The following is a 21,120-nucleotide window of genomic DNA, read 5'->3' as shown; positions in this document are numbered from 1 at the left end:
ACTCAATGTCGCTTTACAGAATACAGAAAAAAATTTCAAAAAATAAAAATAAAATAAAGGGAAAGCAAGTTTAAAAAGGTGGGTTTTAAGGAAAATTTTAAAAGTTTTAAAAGTTATTATAGCCGGTACCAATTAAAAAAAAAAAAAACAACAACAGAAACGCCCCCTACGCTGGTTGAAACGCGTTTCATTCACATTATTTCACTTTCTGCGTTTAACAGTGGATTATTGGTCTATTTTGTGATTCCGTTGATGTTGATATTTAGGATCATTCTACTCATCACTGCCTCCATCTCTTCGTACCTTAGCGTGTGCAGGTCCTCTCTCATTGAGGAGCTTGTACTGTGGTTGGATCCGATTGAAACGGGCTAACTCATTCACCAGACACATGGGGGTTTTCTCTTTAGGGTTTGCCATGTTCTCCTGGGGTGAGCCTGGAGCAGAGGGCAGCAGAACACAACCCACTGGAACACAGAGAAGAAGAAGAATTAAAGAGAGGTGTAGGATACCCTCAACCAACCATTTGATTCCTTATTTTTACTTTTTTTTTTTTAGCTCAAATCTAGGGCTGGGTGATATGGACCAAAACTCATATCTCAAAATTTTTTCTCAAAATGATGATATACGATATAAATGTTGATCATTTTCATTCAAGTAAAGTCTGACCAGATAAAGATAATTCTAGGTTAAATTTGCTGACGCAAAATGCCACACAGACATTTATTATCAAACAGCTGCACAATGCGTGACATTTTGAGGTTTTTCTCCTTTAAGGGACAGCACGTGTGAGTGAGTTCTGTAGTGTGTCTTGTTTAGATGACGGTCTGGGTTAGAACACATTTAGTAATCCATCAAACTGAGCTTTTCATGTTCTGAACAGTAGAGAAAGCAGTGACTCCTAAAACAAGTATTTTAATACAAAATAATATATATATATATATATATCGATAGAGGTGACATTGTAATTTTATATACAGTATCTTGTTATATCTCCCAGCCCTACTCAAATCAAAGATTGGGATGTAATGATGCACTTTAACTCCTTTCAGTTTGAATATTTTATTTAGATCATATTTTAGAGAAAAAAAAAAGATTAGTCAAAAAATACAGATTTTTTTTTTTTTTTAAACTAATATATTTTCTTCTTACAAACCGTTTGAATTCATAAATCAGAATAAACTGAACATTTCTTCATTTACCACCATGCAAAGTTGAACAAAAATATCTATATTTATTAAAACTTATAAAACAAAAAAATATAAGAAACATTTTCAAATCCTGAATACCGTGAAAAGATCCTCATATCGCTCAGTGCCGACGGTTCTGGCTTATATTTGATTAGAACATGGTTAAACTATGCTTGTGGGCCAGGTTCTTTCATTGTGTGGTAAATCAGGTGATGTGTTTCTATTAGTGTGATAAAAACACACAAATGGATGCTGACTCTCCTCGACATGTGCACACACACACACATGAATAGTGTCTGGTTGGACGGGTTCACGCCGTGCTTTGTCTGATCGGGTGGTCTGGCCCCCTATTGTTTAATCAGAGTATTAAAGCACATACTGTACTGTATCCATTTCAATCCACTCTGATTAGCATTATTTTTAGCTGATTTAGGATATATCCTTACATCCCTATCATCAACATGACTCAGCAGCTTTGTTCAATCATCTTTTCTTTAAATGATGCAATAATGAAACGTTGCACAGACAGAAATAATACTGTCACAGAAACAATGGTTAACTGTTTCAAACATGCTAAACCTGTACCTGGTGGGGTGGCGGACACAGGGGCGTCCCCGTACACGGCTGCAGGAGCAGGGCAGGCGGGTGTGGGGGCGGGGCCTGTGCCGTTGACGGAGGTCTGCAGACCCAGGGGTCCTGGGCTGGTCATGGCCGTAGGGGGAACCACAGAGGAGGGGAGGCCAGGACCAGCCAGGGGGGCTGAGGTCTGTACTTTCACTTGAGCCATGCTCTATTCCTGCAAAACACACAATATATATATATATGTAATTAATATATATGTAAAGAAAAGAAAAACAAACAATAAAGAGAAACTAACAATTATTGAAGCATTGTGTAAAACGTATTTCTTAATCAAGCACTAATTATCTGAGCTCCTGGATTAATTAGTGCTGCTGTGTATCTGTTAAATAATAAAGTCTGAGGTACTTTTAAGTCCAACACTACGTTAGAATATGATTCAAAAGGACAAAAACTTAAAAAAACTACATTCTCACTAAGCTGACCATAATTAACAACCGTCCAACACAATTTGTAACATATAACACTTTATTACTTTATGATGTAGCCTTAATCTAAGGTGCATGTTTTAATTCAGCACCAAAAAAACATTATTATAATTATTCATAAAATAATAATAATTGTATTATAAGTATCTATCCTCAACAAAAGAGAGGATGAGATAATAAAACGGTGATGCGTTGCAGATCCAACCATCTAATGATAGAAATCCTATGTGTAGCGTCGTTATATGTTAAAATGCCTCAAACATATTGAGCTTTTAAGTGCTAGCTGCTGCTGCTAATGCTAATGCTGCTAATGCTGATTATTAAATCGTCACGTGTCGCAACGCGATTAATCTGATAATCATTGTATTCTAATAATTATGACTTTCCTTCTCTCCCACAGTGATGAACCAGGTGAGATTTGAACCAGTGACCCTCCGATTACAACCGCTAGACCACCACAGCTGCTATGACTTTCTATCTCATAATTATGACATTATCTCATAATTATGACTTTCTATCTCATTATTACTTTATTTCCCAAAAAATAATAATTATGACTTTCTTTCTCATTGTTATGACATTATCTCATAATTTTGACATTATCTCATAATTATAACTTTCTATCTCATAATTATGACTTTCTTTCTCATAGTTATGACTATTTCATTATCATGACTTTCTATCTCATAATTATGACTTTCTTTGTAATTATGACTTCCTCTCATAATTTTGACATAATCTCATAATTTTAACTTTATTTCTTAAAAATTCATAATTATGACTTTCTATCTCATAATTATGACTTTCTATCTCATTATTATTACTTTATTTCTCAAAATTGAATAATTGTGACTTTCTATCTCATAATTATGACTTTCTTTCTCATTGTTATGACTTCCTCATAATTTTGACATCATCTCATAATTATAACGTTCTATCTCATAATTATGACTTCCTTTCTAATTGTTTTGACTTCCTCATAATTTTGACATTATCTCATAATTTTAAACTTTATTTCTTAAAAATTCACAATTCTGACTTTCTATCTCATAATTATGACTTTATTTTATGGTTTTTATTGGTACAAAGGGGTTTCCATAGAAATCAGATTCAAACATTTAAATGTATTTCTCCTGCTTTGTAACAGATCCTTATCAGCAGTGTGTTATTATGTATATTCTAACTCAGATATCACTGATTATCATAGCTAAATAAACCAGTCACACACTAACATGCACTGATTCACTGTAAAAACAAACATTATTTGATGATATTTGGTTTGAATTAAACGTCAATGAGCTGCAGGCTCGTCAGTGAACGCAGCATTCTCCTCCTAGCTAACATTACCACCACTAAAACTGGGTTCCCTGCTAATGTCAGCCCCTGCTATCACACGGACCATGTTAATAAAGCCACTAGCTGTCATTAGCATTAACCTGTCTAATATTTATTAGTGTAATAATAGCTGATAATTCAGCAGCTCCGGTTGCGCTACTTTAGCCGGCGGAAGCTCACCATGGCTGAGCGGCCGAGCACCGCTTTATGCTAGCATCTCTATTCCACATCTAGCTCCTAAAAGTGGCCTTAAAACCTCATTATTACACTTTGCACAGAGCAGAAACAGCGGCTAACACTGTGCAGATGAAGCCTGGCACCAAATAAACAATTATTAAAGGGTAATTTTACCTTAAATCCAGGGCCAGACCCCAGTTACACCTCCAACATTGGCAAACACTAAAGAGAACTGGATGGAAGACGGAACGAACCAACTCATGACTCCGTGTAAAACATTCACCCGTAATGTGTTGAATGTAGAAGTCAGGACAATAAAACAGTGTGTGAATTAAAAGTGTATCTTTATCTAAAACCTATGTTTGATTTGTGCTAGCCGCTACTTTGCTATGGTTAGAGTTTAAGGTAAATATTGGATGAATCGGACTCCCCCGCTGTTTGAGAGAATGGTTCAGTCCTGCGTTGCTCACTCCAGACCTTAAAGCAACAAATAAATGTTTTTAATTAAAATGTCTTTTCAGGCTCGTGTCATTCACATGAAATTAAAAACGTATGTGAAATATTTTTTATTATAAAAAAAAAAAAAGTTTTATATTTTGTGACACTGGTTCATACGGAAGCGGATTAGGATCGATTTTGATGGAGAAAATTATTTTGGGCAAAGTCGAAATATCGACATTAAAGTTGAAATTTCGAGAATAAAGTGGAAATATAATGTAAAAATGGATGGAAAAGATTCGAAAACCAATTTCCACCATATATATATATATATATATATATATATATATATATATATATATATATACACACACTACAAAAGTAAACAAATCCAAGTCATAATTTTGAGATACTTTGCAATTTACATTTACATTTAACACTCAGATTTAGATTTAATATTTTACATTTACATTTGGATTTTATATTAACATTTAGATTTAGATTTTAACACTCAGATTTAGATTTAATATTTTACATTCAGATATAACATTTAAATCTAACATTCAGATTTAACATTTAAATTACATTAATATTTAACATTTAAATTTAGATTTGATATTTAACATTTAGATTTAGATTTAATATTTAACATTTAGATTTAGATTTAATATTTAACATTTAGATTTAGATTTAATATTTAACATTTACATTTTGATTTAATATTTAACATTTAGATTAAAATTTAATATTTAACATTTAGATTTAACTTTATAATTTACAAAAAAAAAAAAAAACAAATCACAAATTTCACAAATGCTGTAAATCTGGTCAAAAGTAACATAAAAAAATTCACACACATTTTTTAACCGTGGTTCATTGCTAAATGTTGCTAAAAAAGTTGCTGTTTTGTTTTTTTTTTTCTTTCTTTAGCATGCACAACTTTACAGCCGGTGGTTTATTTTTGTTTTACCGTTTTCTTATTTTGAACATTTAGAGAGAGAAAATCTGTACAATATCTATACAGAAAAAAAGAAAAAAAGAGTTTGCTGGGATATCATTTGAAAATTAAATCTCAAGTTATCTTTATTATTTTATTATAAGTGACAAACTGAGCAGCGTTGAAGAAGAAAATGCAGTTTTTTTTAACAGTATATTACTGAAAATGAAAAAGCATTTCTGTGAATCCATTTTAAATTGAAATGTTAAACAAATGCTTCTATATTGAACAGGAACTATTAAATTAAATGTCTGAGGTGTTTTAACCACTAGATGGCGCTACTACACAGGTTTTCTTGCATGAACCCAACGTCTATTTACACTAAAAGACTTTTTGATCAAAGTCAGGATCAACATTTTCACATCACATTTCATCTAATTTCATATTTATGAAGCACTTAACTTTCCATTGAAGCTCAATGTGATTTTACATTTAGATAAAATTGCATTGACTTGATATAATTTGGAGAAGTTTTGCATTTATTTATTATGTTTCTGCTGTCATTTCTGCTTATTGCGAAAAAAATATATATATATAAACTTGGCTCAGACTCTTGCAAGTGTTCGGAAGCAGATTACGGCCAATTTTGAGCAAATCGAGAATGAAGTTGAAATGTTGAGAATAAAGTTGAAATACGTCAAGATTAAAGTTAAAAAAGATTTAAGTCAAAATTTCTAAAATAAACTCAAAATACATTATCGTGATAAAAAAAAAAAAAAAATCGACTTTATTCTAGACATTATATTCAACTTTATTCACAAAATTTCAACTTTTTTCTCAACATTATTCTTGATTTGACCAATATTATTTTCTCCATAAAAATTGGCCCTAATCCACAGAAGCAGATTTGGACTTTTATTACCATATTGTATTTAGAGTTTGTTTTAAGAAATTTTTACTTAAGACATATTTCAACTTTGTTCTAGAATTTTCAATTTTGCCCTAATCTACGAAAGAGGATTAGGGCCAATTTTAATGGAGAAAATAATTAAATTTTAGTTTAGACGTTAAAGCTTAAACGTGAGTTGTGAATGAAAACAAGGAGTGTTTCTGGGATTACCAAAGGTTTTAGGTCTTACATTTACATTAATGTCTTCAGTGTTCTTAGTTTTTAATATGATCACAAAATCACGACAATGATTTCACACATTTACACAAATGACAAACTGCAAAAACCAAGTTTGAATAAAAGTGATTCTTTGTTTTTATTGATTATGAAAATGAACAGGCACCTATCGCATGGAGCTTGCACATCCCAGAATAAATTTCCAAATATAAATAACACCCTGGTCATCATCAGTGTTGAATGATCACGACAACGTAGCAAGCTAAAGAATCCAAACCACATTGAAAAAAAGAAAAGAAAGCAAACTTAAAAACAAAATAAACTAAAAACCTTTGTAACATATTCACTGAAAAGTTTCTACTGCCCACTGAACAAAGGCCTTTTTATTTTCCTGTCAGCTCACATTAAATAAACCCTGGGGTTAAATAGATGTCTTTAAGTTATTAATATAGTTCTTTTTTAAGATAACCGTCTCCTCTACAGTATCAGAACATTCACTCAGCTTCACCTTGGAATTAAATACATATAAACAATCCAAAAAAATGGAAAATTCAAGTATCTGACTGGATTTCCATCGACATTTCGTTAGGAATGGAGTGTTGGACGTGTGATTTCCATCCTACTGTATATAAATTATTATCTAAGCTATAGAAACTAAAGGTTTTAAGTCTGAAGCCAATAAGAAAAGGCAGGGTTTTAAACTGCATGCATCCACATGGTAACTCTACAGATTATTATTATTTTCAACCAATTTACACGTCTGTACATTATCCTGCAATGAAATAAAGCACATCTAGATCCTTTATGCAAAAAAAAAAAAAAAAAACAAAAAAATCTAAATGCTCATCATAACCCAACCTTTTAAATAGTTATTTACAAGTTTTAGATGTCGTCGAAGTTTACAACGTAACAGTCTCTTTTGGTGAAAATATAGTTAAATTTAAAATATCTGATAGGTATCTTTTTAGGAGAAAAAAAAGTACCTGAGCCAAAACTCTAACCAGGGGAAATCTAATTTTTTTTTGCCATTTTTCTGCCATTCAAAGGAAGATTAAACAAGCATGAAAAAAACATCAAAACACACCCCTCTTCAAATAATTAGCGAGTTGAAACACACTTAAAAAAAGGAGGAATAACATTTGTGAAAATTAAAGCATGAAGTAAAATAAAACGTAAATAATGTGACAGTGTTTTTGGTACAGACATTCATTCAATGGAAGAGAAGCAGTTGACTATAAGCCCCGCCTCCTGATGATGATGCCATCACATGACTACATCTGCCATCCAATCCGCTATGGGGCACCGATTATAAATTTGCACATGCTAAAATAAAGAGCAACTTTTCTGCAATATTTAGCAACAAACCACGTTTATTTAATTTGACCAGATTTACAGCAATATTTGTGAAATTTACTTTTCTAGTAAAAATATGTCAATTTTAAATCTAAATGTTAAATATTAAATCTAAAACTTAAATATTAATGTCATGGGTGAACCTAAATATTTCGCTAATTTACAAATATTAAATCTAAATGTTGCATTTAAATATAAATATGAATTATAAATACTAAATGTATTTAAAATGTTAATGTTAAATCTAAATCTAAATGTCATGGGTGAAACTAAATATTTCGCTAATATGCAAATTAATCAGTATCAAAATATAAGCTCATTGATGCAACGGGAAGAAAAAAAACAAAAACTTCACATTGCTTTATTTAGATTTAACATTTAGATTTAATATTGACATATTTTTGCAAAAAACAAATCCCAAATTTCAGAAATATTGCTGTAAATCTGGTCGAAAGTAACATAAACAAAATATGTTTAAATATAGTTGGTTGCGAAAAGTTGCGGTTTATTTTAGTATGCGCCACTTTACAATCGGTGCCGCCCCCATAATCCACTTCCTATCTGTACCACCTTCCTGTCAATCATCAGGAAGCCGCCACCAGGTGGAAAAATAGAGACACCTGCATGAAAAGCGTTACTGGTAGTGCTTCGTTAACCGTGTTCCTTTCACAGTGCGTTGAATTACATCATCAGGAAACAAACAAACAAAAAGGCGGAGCCTGTTCTCGGGGGTTTTCAAGGTTCTGTCCGTGTTTTGAAGACAACATGATTTGGATTTCTCTCCATAGGCCCACGCATGCATCCATCCATCCATCAGTATTGCACAACACGAGGACCCTAAAACGCACCCACTCCCAAACTAAAAAATAAAGAAAAGTAACAAGAATAAGCTAGAAACAAGAAGTAGATTAATTTCACTACAAATCCACCTTCCTTATCGGCTGCACCAACACATCAGGGATGCGTCTAAGCATGGGGAGGTTTATAATATTCTTATCGTCTTTACTACGCCAGACTAAAACATGCAGCCGACCGCGTTGGATGGTGCATTCAGGGGCGTCCAGCGTATGGCGTCCATTGGTCCAGTCAAAGGTCAGAGTTCCAAGACTGAATGATTTAAAAAGTGCTTTACTTAGGGTCAGTAGGACTTCTTTCTTCTGTGACTTTTTTTCTTTTTACAAACTTTGTACATTAGCATGTATCATCTGTGAAGAGAATCAGAGCGAATTACACATTGAAATCATTAAAAGCAAGGATTTATTTTGTTCTGGGTCATTTCACGTCTTTTCAACAGATTTTCAGGACATCCCACACTCTTCGGCCTCAAAAAATTCTGAATTTTTTACCAAATTTTCACCATCTCCTCTGGCCCCAACCCCCCCTCCTTCCCTACGGTTGGCAGCAGGAGACGAAGCGCCGTAAGAGCACCTATGCGCCCCCCTGTGGCTGACTTGCAAACTAGCCATCCTAAAGACCCACGCCCCCTAGTGGCTGAGGAGGTTTTTTCCTAGTTTTATACCATCCTCCCCAATAGGGAACCCAGTTTAAAACCTGCCTTTTCCCCTCACCTCTCCTTCTGTTGTTCTCCCATTTTCTCATCTAAAACGCGGGGCGCCGCCCTTGTGGCGAGCCACAGTTCTCCCGCTCTTGTCCTCCCGTGTTACATGTGTTATATGTGATTGTATTTTCATGTTTTCTTGGACGAGATGAAACTGAAATGTAATTTTGTTGCTCTGTAACATGTGCAATGACAAATAAAGATTCTGACTGATTTATTCATCTTCCAATATGTCAGGAACTCCAGCACATAGAAAGGTAAATGTGGTATAGTAATACAGCTCCGCCTACTCTCTCAGAATATAGAAAAACATCTGCTATACATTCTATCTGGTGGACATGCCAGCTCCTCTAAATAGTCAAAATGGAAGAAAAATAAGAATGTGCAAAAAACAACTATTTATCTGATCAAACTAAAAATGTACACTGACTTAAATAATCACGGAACAATTGGTAAAGATTTTTGAGTTAATCTCAACCCAATAGCATGGGATGTCCTGAAAAGTACATGAAATGACCCTTCTACTATTTTATATTTTTTATTTATTTATACAGTTTTTAGTTAGTAAATAAATACTCACCATGATACCACCATTTAGTTTTCTTTGGATTCTTGTTACACGTTCTTACGTAGAAGGAGTTATCAGGCGGTCGTCTCTGCAAGTAAATCAATTAGAGACAAGTTAATCATTTTAAACATCAACATTTAATCATTATTAAATATTAATAATTACCTTCTCTTTGCAGCTGGACAACATGCTGATAATGCTAAGACACACAGATTGCACTGAGAGCGCAGGTGACCAATCTTCCGTTAGAATAGATAGACAGATGTGGCCGTTGCTATACACATGTGGGTGGACAGGTATATTCTCTCCTGTGAACATTACCTGCAGGAAACAAATGTTAATAAGTTAATAAATAAATAAGTGAGTGAACAAAGTGGGAGTGATGAGCTTGTGATTATTAAATGTAAACAGAAGAATAGATAGAGTCATACTGCAGGTATTGATATGTGACATCTAGGGCTGGGCAATATAATGACATTCAAGATATATCAAGTTTTACATTTTGAAAATTACACCATCGCTGATGTCTATATATATTTATACACTCCCTTACAGGAGAAGAAGCCAAAAGTGGAACATATTGAGCAGCTTTTTGTTAATAAATGTTCCATTTTGTAGTTTTTTTTCTTTTTTTACTCTTTTCATGTACTTTTTGGTTTATATTTTGTTCTTGTGTATTTTTTTTTTATCCTTTTGTGTATTTTATTGTCCTGTTAAGTATTTGTGTCAATTTTGTGCACTTCTCTGTTCATTTGTATTTTTGTAGTAATTTTGCATATTTTTTTGCAGTCATTTTGTATCATTTTGTACTTTTGGGGTGTTTGTGATATACACGCACAAGTTATTTTTTTTTTTTTTTTTTTACAAATCTTAAAGTATTGATGTTATTTCAGCCTGTGTGGCATTTTTCATCAGCAAATTTAACACATAATTGTCTTTCTTTTCAGACATTATCCAGTTAAAAATATTGATTAATATCGTATATCGCCATTTTTAGAAAAAATGTAGAGATCTCAGTTTTGTCCATATTGCCCAGCCCTAGTGGTAAAGTGTAAAAAAAAAGGCAAGTGAGATTTCCTTCTCTGTTTCCGAACGTGAATTCTGCTTTTTTCCACCCGTTTTCCACAATCACGGAAAATCAAAGACGCTCCCTTCTTTTATTCTTTAAATGATTTATGAATTAAAAATATCAAAATGTTCCGCTGCTGAGTGGTAATGCTGTAAATGTAATTTGTCAATTGCTAACACTTACTTTTAATGTAATATTAGGTTCTATGTTTTTTTATTATAAACTGCTACATCTCTTTCAATTTTAGCACCAAAATGTTGTCCACTTTATAATCTACAAATTTATGTATTTTGTTTGACAAAATACATTTATATTAATTTTTAAAATGACCCTGTTTGTCATGCAAATCGTAATCAATTTACACCATTGAAAGATGAAAATGTTTATTTCCTTAGTGACAATGATATCTCATTTGTAAAATACTAACTCTCATGTTTTAATGTCATTTAAAGTTCAAGCCTTGATGAGGTCTGTTATTAGAGTGTGACAGCTGCTGCTCATGAACTTTGAGGAAAAACTGCTGTTAAAGCTTTAATCCTGCAGCTACAGCCACAATTAGGAGCTTAAAATGTTGCTACAATCTTGCTACAATCTTTTTGGTGGGAATGCTTAGCATTAGCTCAGTGTGATCACAGCCTGCTTCTAACTTCCTTTAATGAATCAACAAGTTGAACCTGGTTCAAATGTTGTCCTGCACAATGTCTAAAAAAAAATGTCTAACTCTTCAATAAGTGAACATAATGCTGTTTATTCTCTGTGAATTCTGCCTACAAATATCTAAGTTTTTGTAATGTGTAGAAACTTGTGCATACAGCCTAAAAGGAGTTCTTTCTTTTTCACATGCCCACCTGAATTGTCGTGGCAATGCAATTTTTTCGAGTTGATAATAAGTTCTTAGACCATCTTCTCCAGCGTTTATATATAAATATCTCTATTATTGTGTATTTTTAGATGAGAAGGTTCCCGATGAGCAATGGAACATTTCTGTGTGAAGTTCAACTAATCCCATCAAACATGGCATCAATAGGTCATGTGTGCTGCTGTCACCATTAGTGACTCAAGGCTTCTTCCACTACCAACTGCACAGCCACAGAGCTCCATGTGATGCTTAGTGGTGTAACACAAAGTGATCACAACCCACTGTTTACAAGGCTGTGCAAAAATTCACTTAACGCTGAGAAAGAAACGAACCGCGATCACCATGACAATGGAAATACTACTATAACCTAAAACCTTTGAAAGATTAAAGATTCAATCAGAGCTTCACCTTCATTGGTCATATTCTGTATTTTATTACAGATATTAAATTTGTCCTCTGCATCGAACCCATCCCTGAGGAGCATTGGGCAGCCATTGGGGAGCAGTTAGAGGTTAAGGGACTTGTTCAACATCCCACAGTGACGGCAACCCTCCAATTACAAGCCCAGCGCCCCAGCGTCCTTAACCACTAGGCCACCACTCCCACTTCTTGAAATGTACTTATTAGTAGATCTACGTCTAACAAATCATGACAAAAAAATGGGACTACTTTACAGCTTTAGAGCCTGTGTTCCTCCATCTTTAAATCATGTGATTGATGATGTCACATGGCCCCACTGTCTGTAAACATCCCATTGTTTTCTGTTGGAGTGAAACATTCAGCCTGATTTTTAGATCATTTAGGAACTTTTTCAGTCAAATTAACAACTTGTGCTGCTTTTGGTTGATTTAAAAAACCAGGAAAAAGTTAAAGATGTCGATGTAAACCTCTTATGTTTACAGAAAGAGAATAAAAACAGCTGTGACCCGAAAAGATCTGTTACTTCAAGGGGCGACAGTTCCAACTCAGAGGTTTGATAGCAGACATTGAAGCAGAGAAGAAGAGTTCTCCTAAGTGACCTTTACTCTCCCTTAAACAGTGTGCTGACATGCTCTGGTGGCTGAAGAGGAAATAATCTGATTAATTAACACCTGATCTTACCTGAGGTGAATCAAAAGGGTATCGACTACTGAATTTAAAAAGCAGCTGAAACTTCTCTCCTTCGTACAGTGTGCCAGGTGCACCCTCCATATCTACAATCCACCTGAAAGAAAAGCAACAGGAATGTGTTAAAAATGTCAAACAATAAAAGCAGGTTTGAAACTGATAAGATCAGATCATTCAAAGCTGGTGTTAAACTCACAGGAACAATTTGTTCATTCTATTCTATCCTAGACTACAATCTAGTTATTACTGTATGCTAAGATGATAGGTGTGTATAGTCTGGTAACAGAACTCTGCTGACGAAGCTCGATGCAATTCAATCCTGCTCAGAAAATAACTTGTGTGTTTGGTTCTGTGTGATGAAGGTCAATGAACCTCCATCTGTGTGACTGTAACACACACGATCAATAAAACAGCACACGCTGAGCTAATGGTTAGATTTTAGGGACATAATAAACTGCTTTCTGCATAAAGTTCAGAGGATGTTGACAATCTGTGACCTCGTTCTGACCTCCGAGCAGTGGCGATGGGACATTAAAGAATGCTTGTGTTTGTTATCTGTGTTTATATGACAGATATAGCCAGAGGCACACAGAGACATCACTTAGTGCTACCGTACATATGAGGTCAGTCTTTCTCTAAAGGTCACCCTTTATTTCTAGAGGATCAGGAGAGAATTGATATGGCTGCAGATGATGATGTCATACTGCAGAGATAGTTGACCCAAAGACCTAAAAAAAAAAAAAAAAACTATGCCAACTTGAAAACTTGCCATTACCATCGTAAGCAGTGTCGGAAATTAGCGAGGGCCACGGCCCATTTGGATTTCAATTTAGCCAAGAATGCAACAGAAACCTTGTTCTACAGGCCAAAATTGCCCCCATGCTGTTCACGTGAGCTCCAGGGTGCGTGCCGTGCCGCTAAGACCAGACCTACACCAAACAAAGTTCCTCCGTCAGATCCACCCAAAGCTCCCACAGAAACATAGACGAAGAAATGAACTGGAGACTGGACTAAAGCATCCCAAGCTAACTCACAGCAACATAAGACTGGGCTAGGAGCTAATGCTAACCACTTCAAAAAAGGAAGCAAAAAAGGAAAAAGTGCACAATACCGCAATTTTTTTAAAATTATATTTCACATGTTCACAAGACAAAACTGGTCCCTAAAGACAGCAGTGTAACTATTGTGATTATGTGTAAGCTCAGTAATTAATGATTACATCATCAAGTCTAACTAGGTTTAATTAGAGGAAATCAGAGAGAGATTTATCAACCATAACTTTATGTAACTCATTATCAGATATAAAATAAACAAGATTCAGCAGCAGTGGTTTTTATTAAACAGTAAAAACACAGTTATTTTTGCTTTTCATGTGTTTTTTTAATAATTTGATTACATATGAGGAAAAAATAAATTAATTGCATACAAGAACACCATTAACCCACATGCACAAATATATGCCATAAAATCAGCAGCTATTGTTAGTTTTTATTGTGTAAACACTATTACTGAAGCAATTTCTAGTGTTGATGTATTTAGTTTTATTTGTGTTTGTGAAAACCTGTTTACACTAAGTTGGTAATTTTATATATATATATATATATTATTTTAATTTCTTTAGAAACTGTATGTCTATTAAAATTTGCACTGCTGTTTTTAAGGTTTTGTTGTGTGATATTTACAGGTTGTTGAGAACTAAATAAACCCATAGTTTCCCTACATCTGTTCTCTTTTTTCTGTAAAAACTAACGTACTAACTTACAAACTTCTATTACAAAAACAAAGGCTGTGCTTTTCATTTATTTGCATTGGTTGAAGCTACTGTGCATTTTAATCTTAAGCTGTAACTACATTCTTTTTTCTCCATGGCCCCCAATTATTTTAAAAATGCCCCCATTTTATAGACTGCAGGGGCCAAAATTGCATCCATAATATTTTCCTAATTTCATATTCTGGCCGATTTAATAATCACGTAACAAATGTCAAAATGTCTGAATTGTTTGACAGCATAGTCTGTGGGTCATTTGTTGAATGAACATTAAATGATCCTTGTTTAAAAACACACTTCATCTCCATCATATGATAACATGATCACTACTCAAACGTTACACGTAGTGAGAGATTTTAAACAGGGTTGTCGTCAGAGTTAGACATATTCATCATAGATCACACTTTCTAGATATTTACAGTGGGGAAATGGAGTGTTAATGTGTGATTTTGTTCTAAAACATGCGTGTAACGCATTTCTGTGTCACGTTGGCTCAATTTTAAATAAACAGGACGAGTGAGATTCCGTTTTTTACGTCTGTTTTCAGCTATCGCAGAAACCGCAGTCCCTGGCATCATACACATTATAACAGTATCATAGACGTAGCAGAATATGAATGTTTAACAAAGAGGGACACAGCGTCAACTAATTACCCAATCAGAGCTCAGCACTACAGGACACACCCACACTGAGCTGGTGTGAAACACAGCGACGGCACAAACTGGTTCAACGGGTTTGGAGACTCGTTATTCTGGTAAAACTTTCATTTAATCTGATTAAAAGATTGTGATCTGAACACAGAAACGGCAACATGATGGATCGTCTTTAGCAACACGTTTGTTCCACGTTAGCAAACATTGGTTGACATGTATCGTTGTCTCATTGAAGCGGAACCACAGCTGATGGAATTATTAACACAAGGAAAGGAAACTCAAATTCATCCACAGATTTATAGAAGCTCTTACGAGCAGGAGGCAAAACCTACGGTGTCCAGTAGGAGTCGGACAATTTGCAAATACAAAAAAATAAATACAAAAAAATAACCACAAATGCAAATAGGAAAACACAAATGGAAACAACAAAAAAATGCAAAGAAAAACACAAATGTAAACCCCAAAACACAAATGAAAAAGCTACAAAACGAACAGAAGCATCACTATAACAGACGTTAAAAGAATTCATCTGTTAGCTGTTATGGTTAGCTTAGCCGTGTTCCAACGGACGATTATCTGCACGCACACAACTCAGCAAAAAGTTCTGAAAAGTCAGTAAAACATTGTTTTCTGTGTTTCAAAACTTCAGCTGAGATAAAACAATAGCTTCGTACGGGTCTCACCTTGTGAATAAAGGTGTGACAATAAACGATTCAGAGATACATTGGACTATCTTATCAATCCAAAAAAAATGCCGAAATCGCTAGTCTCTAGGTGTCAGTGAACGCACCATCAGACCTTTTTAAACTACCTCCTCAATGCATTTTAGCTGGAAGATGATTACACTATTTTCATAAAACATACTGGACACTTTTATAGATTTATCTATGTGAATGTATATAGGTTACTAAAAAATAAATAACTTAACAGAATCAGAGTCTGTTACAGAAGCAAAAATTTTACTATTTTGAAAAATGTCATTTGACACTTTGATAAACACACCACTTGTTTTTTATATTGCTGCTTGAATCATTTACTAGTTCTCGTAAGTTTAAAACAATGAAATAAATTGTATTTCATACCATTTTGTAATTGAAAAAGTGAAATTTGTAATTATTGATATCGTGATAGATAGCGCATTGTTTAGAATCGGGATATGTCGTATTACGACATGCAAATTGTGAATCGTATCATCAGATTCATGGCATTATAGCATGTGGATAATCTTCGCTATTGAAATGCATAATCTGAACTGAACTCAGTGAGATGAGTTGTTTATGAAAATAGTGTTGAAACACGTTGAATAAAGGCTTATAGAATTTAAATTGTATTCAGTATTTTTGAGCAAGATTTATATGCTTTGAAAAAACATTAAACTTCCTCAACTGAAGAATTGATGAATGATTTTACATAACAGTCATTGTAGTGATGCTCCTGTTGGTTTTGTAGCGTTTGCCTTTTTGCGAAACAGAAAGGTCAACATAACCTCTACTCTGTGCTACTCTAGTCTAACTCCTGCACACCAAGCATTAAATATTTCATCAGGACAGTGACACTGTGGCCTGTCAGTTACAGGCTTTTCCATAAATCCTCATCTTTTGTAGCAGGAATCTTATCTTCAAAGCTTATAAAAACCAGCTTTCATTCCACTGCCCCATAATAATAATATTAAGATTAAAAGTACCCAAAGGTACATTATGTAGTGAGTTTGCAATGAAAACCAGTTTCTACTGTCACAGTGGCTAAGAATGCTTTTGGCTCATTTTAGCACAAATAAATCCTTTCACATAGACATTAGGAACTTACTGTGTGATGGTGTTCTGTACACTTTTCTCATTGAGTGTCATTCCTGGGGGTGGATCATTCTGCAGGGCTAATAATTCTTTTTGTAGCCTTTTCTGTGGGAAAAAAACCCCATAGATTTAGACGTTAAACACAAATGAACAAATCTATAAATAAATCAATAAAATAGCATTCCAGCTAATTTTTGACTTATTCTGATAAACTATAAAACCATGATCATTTATATGACCTGCCTGATATTACATGAGTCATCTATTGCTAAAGAATATAAATAGGGGTGTGAAGAAAAAAAAATCGATTTCACAATATATCGTGATTTTTTGGGTGCTGATTTTGAATCAAGTATTTTTTTTAATATTTAATCAATATTTTATGTATTTGTGCAATATTTCAGTGGTGGTTACAATGCTTTTAATGTGTTGCAATGGTTATTTGATGCACTTTATTTTATGATGACAGTGTGTAACTGTATTTTCTTTTTTCAGTGAAAATGTGCAAAAACACTAATAATAAATAATAGATAGGATGTTTTGACTCAATTTGTCCTCTCAATATCTTCTGATGAACATATACAGCAACTTGATTTTTCATCTCTACGTTTAATTTTGATTAATTGGGTAGAATATCGTGATATATTGAGATGATATCATACCATGATACGTATTGTATTGCATTATCCTTGCCAATACTCACTCCTATGTATGGATATGTACAAAAAAAAGCTTCAAACATTTTTTACATTCCAAAGATATTAGTTAAAATGTGATCTGTCAATTTTCAATTTTACACTTTAAATTATTTCCAAATATTTCTAGTTTTTTTTCTCAGTGGCAGTTTCAAGATATTGGTGCAAAGGTTATTAACTAAATACTGGGTCATTCCATGTCATTCCAACAAATTACTCACTCACTTCAGTCTCAAAAAATTCTGAAATTATACATATATATAAAATATAAAAAAAACATTGCATCAGAAAAACACTGATATTGAAAACATAATATTTATATATTTCTAATTCATCATACATTTTCAACAAATTACATGTTTTATGTTACTAGTGAAAAACAAATGAACAAAAAAAAAAAAAAAACTTAGAAGACACTACAATGACCTCATGTATTTTCAATATTCACGAGTGGTGAAATAATTCAAAGTTTGGGTCCAAAATAAAAATGAAGAAATTGCAAAAAGAAATATTTTTTTATATCCCAAGAAAGCGTAAATTCTATATTATAAACTAAAAACAGAGAAAATCAGATTTTTTTTTACGATTTTCATTGGCCCATAACTGCATGTTGGAATGTAAGAAAAAAAATCTGATCTGTTTTAATTATTAGTTATATGTTCTTTCTTGGTACATGTAACAATTTTTCTTTATGCAACTTCATTTTTATTTTGGACCCCAACTTTGGCTTATTTCACCTCGCGCAAATATTGGAAATCCTTTACATGAGGTAATTGTAGCTTTGTATTGTTTGTATTGTTTATTAGATTTTCACTAGTAACATAAAAAATAAGAATTTTCTTTTTAGTGGGTGTCGGCCATGACAACTGATGAAAACTGACTAATTAATATATATATATATATATACACATACACACACATGTATATATACGCATTTCATATTTCTTCATTCATATTTCAAGGGTGAATTTTTTTTTTTACAATGTATCGAGATTTTTTGGGTGCCGATTTTAAAAATCGATTCTTCTTCCCAGAATCTTTTTTTGTCTCAATATTTAATCAAACTTTTTCACATTTTCATGGACGACCGCTGAGTGGCGGTCCGATAATGCACCACTGCACACACGAGGAAGCTGTGTTTCCCTTTAGGCGGACAAAGATGGCCGACGAAGCTACACCCGAGATTAAACCTAAAGTACGGGCATACTTTGGGTTTTTCTCGATTCCAGGGCGAACGGATTTGGAAAAAAAAAAAAGAAAAAAGTGATAATCGTCATTGTAGAATCGCAATTTAAATCGAAACAGGATTAAAATCGAATCGTGACAAAATGGTATCGTCCAAGTCCGAATTTCATAATGACTATATTTCATCAACTGATGAGCAATGATAATGGCGCTATATTACTATATACCTGTCCTATGTGCTGTAATACCTGAGATATTGGAAGCTGAAAACAGAAGAAAAATAAAGACACATGCCCCCCCCACCCCCCCTCACTAAATTGTCCATATCTCAAAAAGTATTCATCAGATCAAACTACAAAATAACAGTGTGAATATTGAACAATTGCAGAACAATTGGTACAAAATTTCAGAATTTTTCGAATCCGAAGTGCTTTGGAATGTCCTAAAATTATGTTGAAATGTCATGAAATGACCCTTGTTACCATTTTAGCCATTGTAACATTTCACATAACTATGAAACCCATATTAAAGTGTAGATTAAATGCATGCGAGTTGTAAATAAGATAGTATCCGTCGTTTAAAGGCAGTTTTGCCAGCGCTGCACCTGTTTACCCTCAAACTGCGCACCGCGTCGCTTCCTGTCGATGATTAGCCATTTAATAAACAGCTGCTAACACTCTATTTGAACATAAACTACAAACTACAGACTATGTTATTTAGCAACACTGCACTCTCTACGCTTTATTCCCCTCAGTACCAAGCACACATCAACATGTATGAAGCTAGTTTATATCCTCTAAGCTCGGCTAGTGTCGGTGATCAGATGCTAACTCACTAGCTGTGTTGCTAATAGCGACCAAGCGCTAAAGCTGAGCCCGTCTGATGAGACGTCATCTGTTGTGTAATTATACTTCCGTTACAATACACGGGAAACAGTTCCGTATATGTGGAGGTTTAAAATCAAACAGCGGACAGTGCATTTGGACGTGTTAAATGACAAATAAAGGTTTGCTGTCGGTAAGAGACTTACCTGCATGGACGCCATGTTGGAACCCCCTCCTACATCACAGCAGAGCAGAGGAGGTGACGTCTCTAGGTCATGTGACCTCGAGTTGTTTTGACAGGAGACAGAGGCGCACACTCACAGGCGCATGCGCAGACGGGCTTCGTCATTGTCATACGTCAGTGTTGGTTATAACTTCTGCAACAATAATGTTTTAATTGTAATCTCATATATATATATAAAATATTTGTATTATTATATTTCTACTGTATTGTGTGCACATTAAATTATGTGCTATCTACGTGTGTGTGCCTTCATAAAACTATTATTTTTTTTTTACAATTTTTTTGCAACTACACAAAAGCTGTCATATTTTAACCTATTTTCATTGCTTTTTCTTGCCTTATTTTTGCTCCTTTTAATGCATTTTTGCTACATTACTTCCATTTCTACCACTCCATCACATTTTAATGCCTTTTCTGCACATTTTTTTTCCACTTTAGACGCATTTTCAGCAGTTATTAACCCTTTCCACCACATGTCACTAATGGTTGACCCATTATTGTCACTTTTAATCTCTTTTCACCATATTTAATGTTTATTTTAGCCAATTTAACCATATTCATGATTTGTCATGCCTATTATTCGCCAGTTTAAACTTCCATTATTGGCACTTTAAACCCTTTTTTACACTCAAATATGCAACTTTTAACCAATTTCTGTGGCTTTTAAAATCCTGTTTCACCACCTTTTCTTGTCACCTTTAACCCATTTTATTTCTGATTAAAAAAGGATTTACATCTTTAAGATGACTATATACTATGGTGCAAATAATACTTTTTCTATCAAACTCAGAGTTGAATATTTCAGAGGCGTAATATTAAACTTTTGGCCCTGCAGTAGCATACTGCCACCTAGTGTGAGCAGGTGAGGTTGTCGGGATATTTTTTTGTCTACTAAATAATTGTAATTCAGATAAATGTACCTTCATATTTACATCATCTCCATGAAAGGTTTCGTTCTCAACTGTAAACTACAACAATTTCAGTGAATGTTTGGTTGTAAGTGATATAGTGTAAAATAAACCAAATGTTTCTCACAGCTCTTTATTATGATGAACACAAAACAATAACTTCAGTTGAGGGAAACCTGTGTGACTTTTTCACCATATTCATGTATTGTATTGTTGTCTTTTAATACTGGTAAAATATGGCAAAAAAAACTAAAATAAAAAACAATAGA

General features: G+C 33.8%; 2 protein-coding genes across 2 annotated transcripts in view; both read right to left on the bottom strand.

Annotated features, from left to right (window-relative positions):
* stau2 (staufen double-stranded RNA binding protein 2) overlaps positions 1–4,039 on the bottom strand; it is a 114,905-nt gene extending 110,866 nt beyond the window's left edge. Inside the window, exons 1-3 of the mRNA XM_028434747.1 lie at positions 3,941–4,039; positions 1,773–1,983; positions 304–464 (exon numbers count right to left, since the gene is read on the bottom strand). Coding sequence (XP_028290548.1) covers positions 304–464; positions 1,773–1,974 — 363 coding nt within the window. The 5' untranslated portion in view covers positions 1,975–1,983; positions 3,941–4,039. The remainder of the gene's footprint in view (positions 1–303; positions 465–1,772; positions 1,984–3,940) is intronic.
* A 2,348-nt stretch (positions 4,040–6,387) lies between these two features.
* LOC114454468 (ubiquitin-conjugating enzyme E2 W) lies at positions 6,388–20,003 on the bottom strand. Its single transcript, XM_028434962.1, has 6 exons — positions 19,906–20,003; positions 17,009–17,100; positions 12,776–12,878; positions 9,912–10,067; positions 9,759–9,834; positions 6,388–8,825 (listed from the first exon to the last, which is right to left on the bottom strand). The coding sequence occupies exons 1-6, from the start codon at positions 19,918–19,920 to the stop codon at positions 8,812–8,814; spliced, it is 456 nt and encodes a 151-aa protein (XP_028290763.1). The 5' UTR covers positions 19,921–20,003; the 3' UTR covers positions 6,388–8,811.
* Between the last annotated feature and the right edge of the window lie 1,117 nt (positions 20,004–21,120).

This window comes from Gouania willdenowi, chromosome 20 (genome assembly GCF_900634775.1).
Source record: "Gouania willdenowi chromosome 20, fGouWil2.1, whole genome shotgun sequence".
NCBI lineage: Eukaryota > Metazoa > Chordata > Actinopteri > Blenniiformes > Gobiesocidae > Gouania > Gouania willdenowi.
This window is presented reverse-complemented; position numbering and strand designations above follow the sequence as displayed.

What these genes read in the sequence shown, in the direction of transcription:
- LOC114454468 (XM_028434962.1), bottom strand. An exon ending in GTACAGAACACCATCACACA is followed by an intron (nt 12,879 to 17,008) that starts GTAAGTTCCTAA and finishes CTTTTCTTTCAG; the next exon opens with GTGGATTGTAGATATGGAGG. An exon ending in TGTCCAGCTGCAAAGAGAAG is followed by an intron (nt 9,835 to 9,911) that starts GTAATTATTAAT and finishes ATTTACTTGCAG; the next exon opens with AGACGACCGCCTGATAACTC.